This window comes from Lucilia cuprina, chromosome 6, assembly GCF_022045245.1.
Source record: "Lucilia cuprina isolate Lc7/37 chromosome 6, ASM2204524v1, whole genome shotgun sequence".
Taxonomy (NCBI): domain Eukaryota; kingdom Metazoa; phylum Arthropoda; class Insecta; order Diptera; family Calliphoridae; genus Lucilia; species Lucilia cuprina.
Genome location: NC_060954.1, coordinates 11,038,747 through 11,054,233, shown reverse-complemented (window position 1 = coordinate 11,054,233; position 15,487 = coordinate 11,038,747). Strand labels below are relative to the sequence as shown.

The 15,487-nt window shown below is 33.9% G+C and overlaps 2 protein-coding genes across 2 annotated transcripts in view; one reads left to right on the top strand and one right to left on the bottom strand.

Annotated features, from left to right (window-relative positions):
* LOC111688926 overlaps window positions 1-15,487 on the top strand; it is a 97,917-nt gene that overhangs the window by 20,504 nt on the left and 61,926 nt on the right. The gene's annotated exons all lie outside the window — the stretch shown is intronic.
* LOC111688927 (putative fatty acyl-CoA reductase CG8303) lies at window positions 8,984-15,023 on the bottom strand. The gene is made up of 5 exons (XM_023451427.2): window positions 14,667-15,023; window positions 12,357-12,861; window positions 11,855-12,296; window positions 9,469-9,726; window positions 8,984-9,399 (listed from the first exon to the last, which is right to left on the bottom strand). The coding sequence occupies exons 1-5, from the start codon at window positions 14,937-14,939 to the stop codon at window positions 9,267-9,269; spliced, it is 1,611 nt and encodes a 536-aa protein (XP_023307195.2). The 5' UTR covers window positions 14,940-15,023; the 3' UTR covers window positions 8,984-9,266.

Here is a 15,487-nt window from a genome sequence, read left to right as displayed (position 1 = left end):
TGTCCAGTACTTCCTCCCACCCATTATAATTATCCGTACTTGGAAAAATGAAAGTAGGTTTGTTGCCAGAGTTACATATGTTTAGGTTGTTAGTATTAATGAAATTGAAGATTGACTCACCCCTTTCATTAGTTTCGCTGCTACCCCAGATTGTATGCCTTGCATTGGCATCACAGCCTAGGATTATGTCGTCAGATGTCTCAATTACGGCCAGGAGATCGCTCACTTCGTCTGGTGGTGCTGTCTTCTCATGTGCCATATAGCTTGAGGCAATCATGAAGCTTCTGTTGTGCGGTAGCTCGACCTTTGCGACTGTTAGGTCTTCTGAGCTAAGCTGTGTACAAAGAAAAATGTTAATCGATTTTTTAGCAATTAGACATGATCGTGGCCTACCATTACTTCTTGCATATAGTATGTTGTATGTAGATGCTGGGAACCCTTTAACTTCTGAGTCCGTGACCCAGGGTTCTTGAACCAGGCAAATGTCCAGGTTTTCCTCGGCTAGGAGAACCCGTAGATTGTCTGAAGCACACTTTGAGTGCTTCAGATTAATTTGCACTATCTTTAGTGCCATTGTCAGGTTTAATAGGTGGCTCGGAGAGTTTCATGCCAGTGAGCAGAGAGTTGGCAGCTTCCATCTCATCCGTCTCTTCACTCCCCGATTTTGTCGGCCGGAACACCTTTACTTTGGCGCCCCTCACCCCAAAGAACAGCCTAAAGCCCACCTTCTCCAGCTCAACGGAGCCAGCTTCTGTGATGGCGAGAATTAGACATGTGTGCCCTTCGCCTTGTTCTGTGCGGATGATAGCCCAGTCATTCATGTGTATGTTGGGATTCTGCCGTTTGAGGCATTCCAACATCTTGGGTGCTTCGGCGCTCATCTTTGGTAACCAAACTCTTGCACGAGGTCTCATTGGAATTTCCTCAGCAGGGATTAGTTTAAGGCTTAAACCTACCCATGCATCTCTAATCTTAGTGATGCATTTGTTGAGGAACCCCTTTGAGAATTCGTCCAGGCATTTGATCACCCTGTATCCCGGTGAATCTCACTGGAGTCAAAACGGGGTACCTTGTCGTCTTTGTTAGTGAGCAAGTGTTCCATAACGAGCTCAGTTAATTTAGACTCAATGGCACCCCATTCTGTTACTACAGGGTTGATGGCCCCATCTTTTTCAGTAACCAGAGCCATTAGGAGGTGGTCCTTCACCACTTCGTTAAATGGTCTTCTGGCAGTTGTCGTGATGGCTACAGGTCCCGGAGTGGTTTTGCCTTCTATTACCTTCCTCCTTTTTGGCGATTTACCATCCTCAACCTGTGAGCGGTTTCGCTTGGACCTTTCGGTTTCAGCAGCCATTTTGGATGTGCTGGGTGCGGTCTCCAAAAACTTTTGGTACTCATCCACCACAGCTTGATATTTGACGCGATCATCTTCATCGCGTTCATGAGGTGTACCATTAGCAGCATTCTTGGCAATCTTGTCGAGAATGAAAACAGCCTTGGTATATCTAGCTTTGAGGATGTCTTTCTGACTTTTCCTTTTTGGCCTTTTTTCCTCGAATTGTCGCCAGCCTTGGCGTCGGATTGAGGAGTATTTGTCGGGCTTTTTGAGGGTAGGAGAGTGCTATGTCTTTCATTCCCACTACCTGAAGGACTCACTACCGTCTCTTGACTAGAGGCGAGAAGTTCGTCCTCGGATGAGGATCCAATCTCATCCTTTCTTCGTTGTTTTTGTTTTTGTTCTTTTTCTGTGTTATTTTCCATATGTTGGTCCCACGAGTAGGCACGTAAGGGAAGAGACGATCCATGCAGTGACGGCGTACATGGACTAGACTAGGATTTACAACCGGCCCGTGTCGTGGCACCGGAGGGGAGCTGTTAGTGACTAATCTTCTTTAACCACTGATTAGCCATTCAGATTCTCGGCACTGCTACCAACCACCTTAACCTTACAAGTGGGGGATGGGGATGGGGAGGAGACGGGATTGTTTATAGGAAAATTGGGAATTGAGGATAGGAGGGATAACCTTTGGTCATGAAGGCTTTTGAGTTCAGTGTCTTCCAAATACAAAGGGCTTATGCCGAGTGTATTTGCAATGCAAAAGAACCACAGCCAACACTAAAGCCACCACATCGCGGCAAGATTGTTATCCAGGTGGTGGATAGTATAGACTATAGTCAGTCTATAGCCCAGACTATAGTCATTCTATAGCACAGGTTATAGTTAGTCTACAATCCAGACTATAATTAATCTATAGCCCAGACTATATTCAGTATATAGCTCAGACTATATTTAGTATGTAGTCCAGACTATATTCAGTATATAGTCCAGACTATGCTCAGAATATAGTCTAGACTTTATTCGGTATATAGTCCATACTGTAGTGAAGACTATAGTCAGCCAATAGTTTAGACTATAGTATAGACTACAGTCAGTCTATAGCCCAGACTATAGTCATTCTATAGCACAGGTTATAGTTAGTCTATAATCCAGACTATAATCAATCTATGTCCCCGACTATAGTCTGTACACGTCCCAGATATGACGGCCTGTAGTCCAGACCCTTGGCGTACTATAGTGCTTACTACAGTCAATCTATAGTTCATACTACAAACTCAATCAGTAATCCAAATTATAGTCAGTCTATAGTCCAGTATATAGTACAGCATATGGTTAGTCTATACTATTGTCAGTCTATAGTACTATAGTAGTACAGTAGTCCATACTGTAGTAAATCTATAGTTCACACCAGTCCTTTTAGTAAATCCATCCTATAGTAACTCTTTAGTCCATCTATAGTCAATCTATAGTCCAACATATGGTCGGCCAATAGTACAGTCTATAGTGCAGACTATAGTCAGTCTATAGGCCAGACAATAATCTGTATATAGCACTATAGTCTATAGCCCAAACAATAATCAGTGTATAGTCTAGATTATAGTTAGTCTGTAGTCAAGACTATATATAGGCCATAGTCCAGACAATATAGGTATATAGGCGATACTCTAGTCAGACTGTAGTCAGCTACTCTGTAGTCTAGTCTATAGCACAGACTATAGTCAGTCTATAGGCCAGACAATATTCAGTCTATAGCACAATAGTCAGACTATAGTCTAGATTATAGTAAGCCTGTAGTCAAGACTATAGTCAATCAATAGTTTAGACTATATTCAGTCTATAGTATAGACTACTCTATGGTCAAGACTATAGTTATTCTTTAGCTCAGATTATAGTCAGTTTATAGTCTAGACAATAGTCAGTCTATAGTCTAGGTTATAGTCAATCTATAGTTCAGACTATAGTTAAGATTACAGTTAGTCTCTAGCCCAGATAGTCCAGCCTTTAGTCACTCTATAGTTAAGCCTATAGTCAGTCATAGACCAGACTATTCTCGGTCTATAGTAAAGACTATAGTCAGTCTATATCGTTGATTTTGTCTTAAAACTTTTGCATAAAATTTAACATTCCAATAGTAATTACTAATCTCAACACGCCACTGTTTTAGTTATGACTTCTTCTTCTTTTTCATCATTCCATTCAATGGATAAAGTATTACATTAATGGTCAATGTTCAATTTGATATAACCTTCGTTTAATTATGTTTTTTTTTGTTTAAACAAAAACCAAAAACAAACATTTTATTAGATAATAATCAAAAATAAAAATAAAATCATAAATGAAATCCGAAAGTAAAGGTGAAAATTTCTACAACAAAAAATCTATACAAATATTATGTTAATTTAATAAAAAAAACCATAATGATGCTACAATAAATCCCAAATAAAAAAGATGAACGAACTTTCTTTTTCTACTCTTAATACCAAAAAAAGCTAAATTAACACAATCACAAATTTCTACAAACTCGAAAAAAACAAGAAAAGAAAAAGTCGTTAAATTTTGTTTTTTTTTCAAATCAAAAAAATACTCTAGTGAAAAATTATAACAAATGCATACGTGTTTATAACAAATATGATCACACAAAACAACAACAAAAAAAAAAAGAAAAATAGATCTAGCGCTATGCAAGTAGAAAGTCTCTTGAACTTTTTGAATATGTGTTGCCTCTTAATTATCATGCAACCTGTTTGTATACAACCCCCCCCTCATCTTTCCATTAGTCTGCTTGATTATCTGTTTTAATGATTTGTCCCGTATGTAGGCCAATATTATTGAACCGGAAACCTACGTAAAAATACATACATACTTAACCACACAAATGTTATAAACTGTTATAGTTTAACATTATACTGCTAACTTGAAAAAAGAAAACAATAACAAAATAAATTTATTGTTTATACCCAAGTGACGAACAGTTACAACATATATTGCGAAGCCAATGACCGACCTGTTAAGTCAGGCATGGAAAATTGTAAATTAAAGATTTAGGCTCTTATAGTTTTTACTATAGACTACTACAGTTTGGAAGAAGTATAGACTGCAATAGTCTCGACTATGAACAGGCTATAGCTGGAACTATAGGCTGGCTATAATCTGGACTATATACTGACTATAGTCTAGACTACAGTTTGCTATATATGCAAACTATAGTCTGGTATATAGGCTAAATATAATCTAGTATATAGGCTGACTATAGTCTGGTATATAGGCTGACTATAGTCTGGTATATAGGCTGACTATAGTCTGGTATATAGGCTGACTATAGTCTGGTATATAGGCTGAATATAGTCTGGTATACAGGCTGACTATAGTCTGGTATTTAGGCTGACTTTAGTCTGGTATTTAGGCTGACTTTAGTCTGTTATATAGTCTGGTATATAGGATGACTATTGTCTGGTATTTAGGCTGACTTTAGTCTGGTATATTGGCTGACTATTGTCTGATATTAAGGCTGACTTTAGTCTGGTATATTGGCTGACTATAGTCTGATATATAGGCTGACTATAGTCTGTTATATAGGCTAACTGTAGTCTGGTATATAGGCTGTTTATAGTCTGGCATATAGGCTAACTATAGTCTGGTATATAGGCTGACTATAGTCTTTTTATATAGGCTGACTATAGTTTGGTAAATAGGCTGTCTATATTCTGGTATATAGGCTGACTATAGTCTTTTATATAGGCTGACTATAGTCTGGTATACAGGCTGACTATAGTCTGGTATTTAGGCTGACTTTAGTCTGGTATTTAGGCTGACTTTAGTCCGGTATTTAGGCTGACTTTAGTCTGGTATATTTTCTGACTACAGTTTTGTATATTGGCTGACTATAGTCTGTTATATAGGCTAACTGTAGTCTGGTATATAGGCTGTTTATAGTCTGGTATATAGGCTGACTATAGTTTGGTATATATGCTGACTATAGTCTGGTATATTGGCTGACTATACTCTGTTATATAGTCTGGTATATAGGATGACTATTGTCTGGTATTTAGGCTGACTTTAGTCTGGTATATTGGCTGACTATTGTCTGGTGTTAAGGCTGACTTTAGTCTGGTATATTGGCTGACTATAGTCTGATATATAGGCTGACTATAGTCTGTTATATAGGCTAACTGTAGTCTGGTATATAGGCTGTTTATAGTCTGGCATATAGGCTAACTATAGTCTGGTATATAGGCTGACTATAGTCTTTTATATAGGATGACTATAGTGTGGTATAAAGACTGACTGTATTCTGGTATATAGGCTAACTATATTCTGGATTACAAGCTGAGTATAGTCTGGACTATAGGCTGATTATAGTCTGGTATATAGACTGATTTTAATCTGGTATATAATTTGACTATAATATGGAATATATATATATTAACTGTAGTCTGGTGTACAGGTTGACTATGTAGGCTAACTTTGTCTATAGACTGCTTTTTGCCAGGCTATATACTAAACATAGTCTCTCCCATAGAATGCCTATAGACTGGACTATTGACTGACTTAAGTCTGGACAACAGCCCTACTTTAGTCTTGACAACAAACTGACTATATTCTGCACTATATATTGACAATAATACGGATTATAGACCGACTATAGGTAGACTGTACTGGACTAAAGACTGACTATTGTCTGGGCTATAGACCGATTATAGTCACTTCTATCCACTGATTGTAATACGTACAAAAGACTGACTATAGTCTGACTGACTGAACTGTTTAAAGTCTACTATCTATAGCTGTTTTTCTAGTCCAACGAAGTACTAATCCTATTCATAACTTTAAAAATCCGACAATTTTTACTACTCGGATATGGTATCTTTATATTAACAAAAACAATTTTTTGATTTTATTAGTTTTGCGTTTTTAATAGGAGAGAGAGAGGGAGCTTTTTTTGTGTTGATTCTCTAATTTAACATTTATTTTTCAAACGCAGGTTAAAGCGTTATTACTTTGTAGAGTTTTTGTTAAAACATGCCAAATACTTTGCCTATTTTAAGGCTGTCAAATTAAATTCATTTGATCGTTAGTTAGGAGTAAAGATCATTTTCGGATTATATTTTAAAATCGTTTAATGTTTCGTTAAGAAAATAGCCGGATCATTGATAACTTATTTTCTAATAGTTTGGACCACAGACGGACTATAATCTATAGACAGACTATAATCTGGACTATAGGTAGAATAGAAGCTAGTCAGTAGACAGACCATATTCTAGTCAATCGACATACTATAGTCCGGCCAATAGACCGACTATAGTCTGGACAATACACAGACTATAGTCTGAACAACAGACTGACTATAGTCCGACCAATAGACAGACTATAGTCTGGCCAATAGACAGACTATAGTCTAGACAATAGACAGACTATAGTCTGAACAATAGACAGACTATAGTCTGGACAATAGACAGACTATAGTCTGGACAATAGACAGGCTATAGTCTGGACAATAGACAGACTATAGTCTGGACAATAGACAGACTATAGTCTGGACAATAGACAGACTATAGTCTGGACAATAGACAGGCTATAGTCTGGACAATAGACAGACTATAGTGTGGACAATAGACAGGCTATAGTCTGGACAATAGACAGACTATAGTCTGGACAATAGACAGACTATATTCTAGACAATAGACAGACTATAGTCTGGACTATAGACAGACTATAGTCTAGGCCATGGACAGACTATAGAATGGCTTATAGTCAGAATATATTTTGGACTATAGACAGACTATATTCTGGACTATAGACAGACTATAGTCTGGACTGTAGACAAACTATAGTCTGGACAAAAGACAGACTATAGTCTGGACTATAGACAGACTATAGTCTGAACTATAGACAGACGATAATATGGCCTATAAACAGACTAAACTCTGCACTATAAACAGACTAGAGTCTGGACTATAGACAGACTATATTCTGGACTATATACAGACCATAGTCTGGACTATAAACAGACTTTACTCTGGACTCTAGACAAACTATAATCTACACAATAGTCCGCACCATCTGTCCATAGTCCGGACTATAGACAGACTATAATCTAGACAATAGACAGACTATAATCTGGACAATAGACAGTCTATAGTCTGGACAATAGACAGACTATAGTCTGGACTATGGGCAGACTATAGTCTGGACAATAGACAGACTATAGTCTGGACTATGGACAGACTAAAGTCTGGACTATGGACAGACTATAGTCTGTACTATGGACAGACTATAGTCTGGACTATAGACAGGCTATATTCCTTGCTATAGATAGACTATATTCTGGACCATAGACAGATTATAATTTAGACTATAGACTGACTTTATTTTGGACTATAGACAGACTTTAGTCTAGACTATTGATAATGCGGACTATTAACAGACTGTAGACTGGACTATAGACAGATTATTATCTGAACTATAGACAGATTATTATCTGAACTATAGACAGATTATAGTCTGGACTACAGACTGGACAATAGACAGTCTATAGTCTGGACAATAGACAGACTATAGTCTGGACTATGGGCAGACTATAGTCTGGACAATAGACAGACTATAGTCTGGACTATGGACAGACTAAAGTCTGGACTATGGACAGACTATAGTCTGTACTATGGACAGACTATAGTCTGGACTATAGACAGGCTATATTCCTTGCTATAGATAGACTATATTCTGGACCATAGACAGATTATAATTTAGACTATAGACTGACTTTATTTTGGACTATAGACAGACTTTAGTCTAGATTATTGATAATGCGGACTATTAACAGACTGTAGACTGGACTATAGACAGATTATTATCTGAACTATAGACAGATTATTATCTGAACTATAGACAGATTATAGTCTGGACTACAGACTATAGTCTGGACTACAAACAGATTATAGTCTGGACTACAAACAGACTATAGTTTTGACTGTATCCAGACTATAGATTGTCTTTTTGACACACTATAATCTAGACTACAGACAGACTATAGATACACTACATTCTGAACTAAGTATACACGGACTATAATATGGACTATAAATAAGCTATAGCCTTGACTATAGACTGGACAAATGTCTTGACTAAAGACTGGACAATTGTCTTAATTATAGTCTGAAATAGTCTGCAGTATAATCCGACCTGTAGTCTGGTCAATAGTTCAAACTATATACTGGACTATAGTCTGGATTATAATCTGGTCTATAGACAATAGTCGTTATTTGCCTTGAATTAAAAAAAATTTATGTTTATTTTTATATTAAAATTAATTTCTATTTATTAATTATATAAAATTTGTTTTTATATAATATTTATAAAAATTTTATATGACTTAAAATAAAATAAATGTTTTTTAGAGCGTTTTGTTTTTCGTAAAATAATATAAACTAAATAAGTTCGTTATAATAACAAGTTTTGTTTTACTTCTGAAAAAAGTTCTGAAAAATAAGAGAAAACAACCAAAGAAAAGAGAAAATTGTTTAAAATAAAAAAATAATTTTATAAAAAAGAAAGAAATAATAATCGTTCTTAAACTAAATTAACTATACAATAATTATAAAAAAAATTGTAAATGACAAATTGTTTATTTGTTGTTTTTTTTGGGGGGGGGGGGAGAGGGACAATGTTAAATAATATGTTTTTCATATCTTCTACTAAATGTTTCCCTAAATTTAATAAAAACCTTTTCTTGTTATTAATTAATAATAAAATATATATAAAAAAATTATAAAAAAATAAAATAGAGGTAGAAATGATTTAATAAAAAAATGTTTTATATAAAAAAAATAAAATAAACTATATATAATAACATAGACAGTACAGATGCACACACACACACACGCGTAATTAATGAAAGTATGAATGTTGTTATTGGTGTAATTGATTGATTCTACAGCCAAACGAGGAAACCCCAAATGGCTAAAGCCAAAGGAAATCCAATAGCGAAACCACATAAGGGCACACAAATAATGGAAATAATAGCAAACATAACAACAAAACCTAAATAATAGAGGACATTGAATCTAAAAAGAAATAAGAACGAAATTTTAAGTTAAAGTTATATAAACAATATCAAAAAAAAAAATACTTACGCCTTCCAGTATTTACGATGCCATGAAGTGGTAACTGCTGACTCTTTAAAATAGAAACGTCTAATGCCTATTAGTACACGATCTAAGAACTCTACCCAATCACATTGACTAGAATCGAAATTGTAACGTTTACGATCCGATTCATGTACCACGTTCATAATACGCAAAGCATTCTTTAAATCATAACGGAAATCTTTGTCTAAGAAATAGTCAAAAGCTTTGGTACCTTTATGGAAGACACGCATGTAGTCGAGGGCTCTGAAAAGAGGATAAAATAAGTTACATGATGATTTTGGTCTATAGTAGTTTCCAATGATTAGTTAAAAATCGACTAGAGTCTAGTCTTAAGACTGTTCCAAAGTATAGTTTAATTCTAGTTCAAAATGTAGGCTATAGTATAATCTAAAGTCTAGTCTAAAGTCCAGTCTAGTCTTAAGTCTAATCTAACGAGAAGTCTAGTTTAATATCTTGTCCTTAAGACCTTAAAGTCTAGTCTAAATTATATTCCAATATCTAGTCCAGAGTATAAACTACAGTCTTGTCATAGACTAGTCTATAGTCTAACCTAAAGAGTCTAGACTACGGTCTAGCATAGATTGTAGTCTAAAGTCTGGACTATAGTCTTGTCTAGAGTTTAGTTTACAGTCTGGTCTAGAGTGTAGTCTAAATTCTAGTATAGAGTCTAGTCCAGTCTTAAGTCTAGTATGTCTAAAGTGTAGTCTATCCTAAGGTCTAGTCTAAAGTCCAGTCTAAAGTTTAGTCTAAAGACTTGTCTATAGTCTAATGTTTAGTCTAAAGACATGTTTATAGTCTAATGTTTTATCTAAAGTGTTGTTTATAGTCGGATATAAGATCTAGTCTAAAGTCTAGTCTAATCTAAAGTCTAGTGTAAAATCTATTTTAAGATCTAGTCTGAATTCTAGTCAATAGTCAAGTTTAAAGACTTATCTAAGGTCTATTCTAGAGTTTAGTCTAAAGTCTAGTCTAAAGCCAAGTCTAAAGTCTAGTTTAAAGTCTAGTTTAAAGTCAAGTCTAAAGTCTAGTCTAATGTTTGGTCTAAAGTCTAGTCTAACGTCTAGTCAAAAGTCTAGTCGAAATATAGCCTAAAGTCTAGTCGAAAGTCTATACTAAAGTCTAGTGTAAAATCTATTTTAATATCTAGTCTGAATTCTAGTCTATAGTGTAGTCTAAATACTTATCTAAAGTCTAGTCTAGAGTTTAGTCTAAAGTTAAGTCTAAAGTCCAGTCTAAAGTCTAGTTTAATGTCTAGTCTAATGTTTGGTCTAAGGTCTAGTCTAAAGTCTAGTCAAAATCTAGTCTAAAGCCTAGCAGAAAATCTAGTCTAGTGATTCTAAACTCTAGTCTTAAGTCCTTTCTAAGGTCTAATCTTAAGTTGATTCTAAAATGTAGTTTAAAGTCTAGTCTAGAGTCTTGTCTAAAGTCTAGTCTAAAGTCTAGTCTTATATCTAGTCTAAAGTCTAGTTTAATGTCTAGTCTAAAGTCGGGTCTATAGTCTAGTCTAACGTCTAGTCTAAAGTCTGGTCTATAGTCTAGTTTAACGTCTAGTCTAAAGTCTAATCTAAAGTTATATCTAAAGTCTAGTCCAAAATCTAGTCTAAAGTCTAGCCTAAAGTCTAGTCTAAAGTCTAGTTTAAAGTTTAGTCTAAGGTCTATTCTAAAGTCTAGTGTGAAGTCTATTCTTGAATCTAGTCTGTATTCTGGTCTACAGTCCATATTAAAGTCTAGTCTATAGTCTAGGCTGAAGTCTATTATAAATTTTAGTTTAAAATCTAGTCTAAATCCTAGTCTAAAGTCTATTCTTATGTCTAGTCTAAAGTCTATTATAATCTAAAATCTAGTCTTAATTCTAGTCTAATGACTAGTCTAAAATCTTGTTTAAAGTCTAGTCTGAATTCTAGTCTAAGGTCTAGTCTAAAGTCTGGTATAAAGTCTAGTCTGAAGCCAATTCTAAAGTCTTGACGAAAGCCTAATCCAAAGTTTAGTCTAAAGTCTATTATAAAATCTGGTCGAAAGACTAATCTAATGTTAGTATAATGTCTAGTCTAAAGTCCATGTTTCTACGTCTTAAATCTTTTTTGTTGAATTTTGAAACAAATATGGCGCCTTTAAAAAAGCCAAACTAAGTTTGTGTCTTAAATCTTTCTCGTCTAATACTTATGTCTTACAAAGTTTGCGTCTTAAGTCTCTCTCTCTATTTGAAATGTGATTAACAAATAAAAGTTTGTGTCTTAAGTTTTTCGTTTAAATATAAAGAAGTAAAACAAAAGACAAAAACTAAAACAGCTCTATAATTTCTATACCGATTTCAATAAATTTTCTATCAATTTAAGTAGTTTCAAGAATATTATCTCCTCTGAGGACTTACGTGTGCTGTGGCATGCCCAATCCAAATAATTTCTCTGGTATAATAAAAACCATCGCTGGCAATATGTGGAATAAGTAAAAGAATAAATTATAACGCCAACCATTACGTAATATGGCCTTTGGTTTCCAAACAAAATTATTCGGTGGATGTCTCTCAACGCTGGCATTAATAATTTTACAGAACTCAGCCAAAGTCAATGGGTTAACCTCACCCGAGGTACAATGTATAACCTCCGGCTGTTCAATATGTCTAGTGCCCACATACCAGCCCATGATTAATGATGAATTAATAACATAATCACAGGGTATGATGTCAATGACAGCAGATGCTTTGCCACACATGGTGCGGAAAATGCCCTTAATGAAACCGGCTAAAAAGCCCAAATGACCCGAATTGGCACTACCCACCCAACCTTCAGTGGGTTTTTCCCAGGTGCCGTAAACTAGAAATAAAAATTATTAAATAAAAACATATATTTTCCATATAATTTATCTACACTCACCTATGGAGGGCCTCACAATAGCCGCTGGCATACCCTTCATCTCTGCCATTAATAAATTCTCCGAAAGATTTTTCGTAAACGTATACGTATTTGGATGATCACATATATATTCTTTGCACTTTTCCTGTGTAAAATTCTCCCATTTACTATCATCTTCGGCCATTTGCATCATTTCATAAGGATCAAATTTCGATTTGTATACCTCTTCCACTATCAATCCACGATTATTACTATTACAGAAAGCTGTAGAACAATAAATATAGGCCGACAAATTTTTCACTCTCTTAGCCAGCTCTATGGTACGCATTGTACCAGTTAAATTTGTTTTTATGGCTGTACGTAAAGGAGAACTAAATTTAATGGTGGCTGCACTGTGATAGATGACATTAACACGATCGATAAGTTCTTGCAGAACTTCATCGCTAAAACAGAAATTGACTTCACTCAATTCTCCTACAACAGGTTTGACTTTTGCCAATGATTTTTCATCGTATTTTTTGAAAATCTGTAAATGGTAAAGAAATGAAAATATTATCTTTATTAGTTTATTTATAAAAATAAACAAATAAGGTGTTAAATAGACAAAGGCGTTTAATTGTTTATTAATTTGTGTTCAGAGTAGTATTTAAGATTTCTTTGTTGGGTTTTATTATTAACACCTGTCGTCTGATTGAATGCAGGTCTTAAATTTTATGTTACAAGTCTACTGATGTAAAATAAACAGTGAATAACTATAGCTTAGTCTCTAATTTGAACCAAAGGTTATTATATAGTCTAAACTATAATCCAGTCAATTGTCTGAACTATAGATTAGTCAGACTATAAATTTAAATCAAACTATAGAATATACTATAGACTAGAGTATAGACTAAACAATAGGCTAGACTATAGACTAGTTTATATATTTGACCAAAGACTAAACAATGTACTAGATTATAGTCTAGAATTTAGATTATACTATAGACTAGACTATGGACTAGATTATAAACTAGACTATAGACTAGATTATAAACTTGACTATAGACTAGGTTATAGACTAGACGATAGACTAGGCAAAAGACAAGACTAGACTATAAACCAGACTATATACTAGACTATAGCTTAGACTATAGACTACACTGTAAACTAGACTATAGACTAGACTATAGACTAGACTATAGATTAGACTATAGACTAGACTATAGACTAGACTATAGACTAGACTATAGACTAGACTATAGACTAGACTATAGACTAGACTATAGACTAGACTATAGACTAGACTATAGACTAGGCTATAGACTAGACTATAGACTAGACTATTGACTAGAATATAGACTAGAATATAGAAAAGACTATAGAATATACTATATACTAGACTATATACTAGACTATATACTAGACTATGGACTAGACTATAGACTAGACTGTAGACTAGACTGTAGACTAGACTATAGACTAGACTTTAGACTAGACTATAGGCTAGACTATAGACTAGACTATAGGCTAGACTATATATTAAACTAGACTAGATTATAGACTAGACTATAGACTATATAGTCGTTATATAGGCCATAGTGTCTCTCCATAGTTTGTATAGTTTTCTTTTCTTTAGTCTGTGCCGTAGTCTACTCTATTGCCTATAGCAACACAGTGTTCTCTGGATGACTCATTCTCAGTAAATCTTTCAAAATACTAATATTATTTTACCAAAAAATGTATATTTTTTTTTGTTTGCAAAGTTCAAACTCCAAAATATTTTGATTGTTTTCGTCATAGATTTCTAACCTAATTTTTCCAATTGCTGTTGTCTTAATTGCAAATGAGTGGTTTTAATTTTTTTTTGTATGGAAAACAAAATATATTTTCCAGTTCATTAACAATTAAATTTTAGTTTTACTATTTTTTCGTTTTTTTTTTTTTTATAGAAATGTGGCAATACTTAAATATTATTTCATGTGAATTTATTTTTGTTGTAAAATTAAACAACAACAATAATAATATAAGAGCCCATTTACTAAACATTTTTAGGCCTGTTTTTTCATTTCCCTTTTAAGACGCCATTCATAAATTTATTTGTTTATATCGTGTTTAATTTGAGATTGCATGTCAACTGTAGATGGATGGACCAAAACAATTTGTTGAGGCAAAATTATACTAATGTCAACACTTTTGATTTTGTCAAGTTTTAAATTACACAATTTTTCTTTTATTTACGTTTTAACTGCCTTCAAACAAAAACAAAATGTTGCGTGAGCAATTAGTGTAAAACAAATGGTTTTTCTTTAATTTTATTTAAAATTATCCAAAATTATAAGAGATTTCACTTACCGGTTTCTGTAATAGTCTTTTAATACGATCATTTGGATTAACATTCTTTTTGCCTCTAACCAAAACATATATGGTACCAATATCGGGTGTAGCATCTAATAAAGCTTCGATTAAAACCGTGCCCAAGAAGCCAGTACCTCCAGTAATGAATACATTTTTATGGGCAAAGAAGTCAGCAATAGTTCTCATATCATTTGAGGTTTTGTCGTGAACAGCCGGCAATGGTTTTAAATTAAGATCATGACTTCTGTCATGATCATTCATGACCGTCATTTCGGTATAATTAATATTTGTTGGGGGAGCCAATTTGATTAATGTTAACAGCTGGTATTGTTGATAGATATTGAAGTAATAAAACTGCAAGAAATCCAAAATAAGGAAATAATTAAAAATAAACTAATTATCAAATATTTGCTAAAAAATATCATAACTTCCGTTCTCAAATAAAGAAGATTTATTTAAGTAAAAGAACCCCCAAAATAGTTTCAAAGACATCTCAGTCTTGTTTCTTATTATTTCTTGTGTTTTGTTGTTAATTTAACATTGACAATTTCACATGCATTTTGTTTGTTGTCAGTTGCTAAAGATGTTTTGTTTTCAAATATCTGTAAACTGACCTTATGATTATGTTTTTTTTTAATAAATTCATATCTATTTTTTGACAGTTAGTTTTGTTTATTAATATATCGTTAAAAAAGACAAGTCTATAGTCAATAGTCTTGTATATAGTCTAGTCTATAGTCTAGTCTATAGTCTAGTCTATAGTCTAGTCTATAGTCTAGTCTATAGTCTAGTCTATAGTCTAGTCTATAGTCTAGTCT